The sequence below is a fragment of the Meles meles genome, chromosome 8 (genome assembly GCF_922984935.1).
Source record: "Meles meles chromosome 8, mMelMel3.1 paternal haplotype, whole genome shotgun sequence".
Lineage (NCBI taxonomy): Eukaryota > Metazoa > Chordata > Mammalia > Carnivora > Mustelidae > Meles > Meles meles.
In genome coordinates this window covers 15,087,292-15,088,554 of record NC_060073.1, presented here as the reverse complement: position 1 = coordinate 15,088,554, position 1,263 = coordinate 15,087,292, and the positions used below count along the sequence as shown (strand labels likewise).

The following is a 1,263-nucleotide window of genomic DNA, read 5'->3' as shown; positions in this document are numbered from 1 at the left end:
ATGGAGAAGGAAAACTGCACCAATGTGACTGAGTTCATCCTTCTTGGATTCACAGATGCCCCTGAGCTGAAAGTCTTCCTCTTCCTGCTATTCCTTCTCATCTATGGAATCACAGTTTTGGGAAATCTAGACATGATTGCAGTGATTCAGGTCAGCTCTCACCTTCACACTCCCATGTACTTTTTCCTCAGCCACTTGTCCTTTGTGGATTTTTGCTACTCCACGATCATCGTGCCAAAGATGCTGTCCAATATCTTACACAGGGACAAAGCCATCTCCTTCCTGGGATGCATGGTGCAATTCTACTTGTTTTGCACATGTGTGGTAACTGAGGTCTTCCTGCTGGCTGTGATGGCCTATGACCGCTTTGTGGCCATCTGCAACCCACTGCTGTACATGGTCACCATGTCCTGGGATCTCTGTATGGAGCTGGTGTCTTTCTGCTACCTCTGTGGGATGCTGTGTTCTCTGATCCACTTGTGTTTAGCTCTTGAGATCCCATCCTATAGATCAAATGTGATTAACCACTTCTTTTGTGATCTACCCCCTCTCTTATCGCTTGCTTGCTCTGATGTCTCTGTCCATGAACTGCTGCTGTACATCCTGGCCACCTTCAATGAGATCACCACCATCGTGATCATCCTCACCTCCTACTCACTGATTCTCATCACCATCCTGAGGATGCGCTCTGCAGAAGGAAGGCACAAAGCCTTTTCCACCTGTGCCTCCCACCTCACAGCCATCCTTGTCTTCCATGGAACTATTCTTTTCATTTATTGCCGGCCCAGTTCTGGCAACAGTGTGGATACTGACAAGGTGGCCACGGTGTTCTACACCATAGTGATTCCCATGCTGAACCCCCTCATCTACAGCTTGAGGAACAAGGATGTGAAAGAAGCTGTCAAGAAAGTGTTGAGCTCCAAAATGTTTTCCTAGAAAATATATTCTTAACAGAACTCAGTGTCCCAACGTGGAGGCTGGTGGAAGGGTTAATGGGTAGCCTATAGTGTTTGAGTGGAGGGAAAAGCCAGGAAGTAGAGAGTTCTGAGTGATTCCTTTTAATTCACTTGCATTTGTGCCTCTTCAAACTTTCCATCACTGAATAACCACTACCACCAGTATCCGCATTTCTGACTTGGGTCGCTCATCACACATTTTGTTTTTTTGCTTGCTTTTATTTTGTTTCTCCATTCTAACTCTCCATTGTGGGTAAAATACCGTCACATGTCAGTGGGATTCTAACCTACTTGTAGAAAACATAAC

General features: G+C 45.8%; 1 protein-coding gene across 1 annotated transcript; it reads left to right on the top strand.

Moving 5' to 3' along the window:
- On the top strand, positions 1–936 carry LOC123949409 (olfactory receptor 5L1-like). Its single transcript, XM_046016839.1, has one exon. It carries the CDS (start codon positions 1–3, stop codon positions 934–936), a length of 936 nt encoding a protein of 311 aa, XP_045872795.1.
- The last annotated feature ends 327 nt before the right edge of the window (positions 937–1,263 follow it).

Coding starts and splice junctions, on each gene's coding strand:
- LOC123949409 (XM_046016839.1), top strand. CDS start 1: ATGGAGAAGGAAAACTGCACCAATGTGACTGAGTTCATCCTTCTTGGA.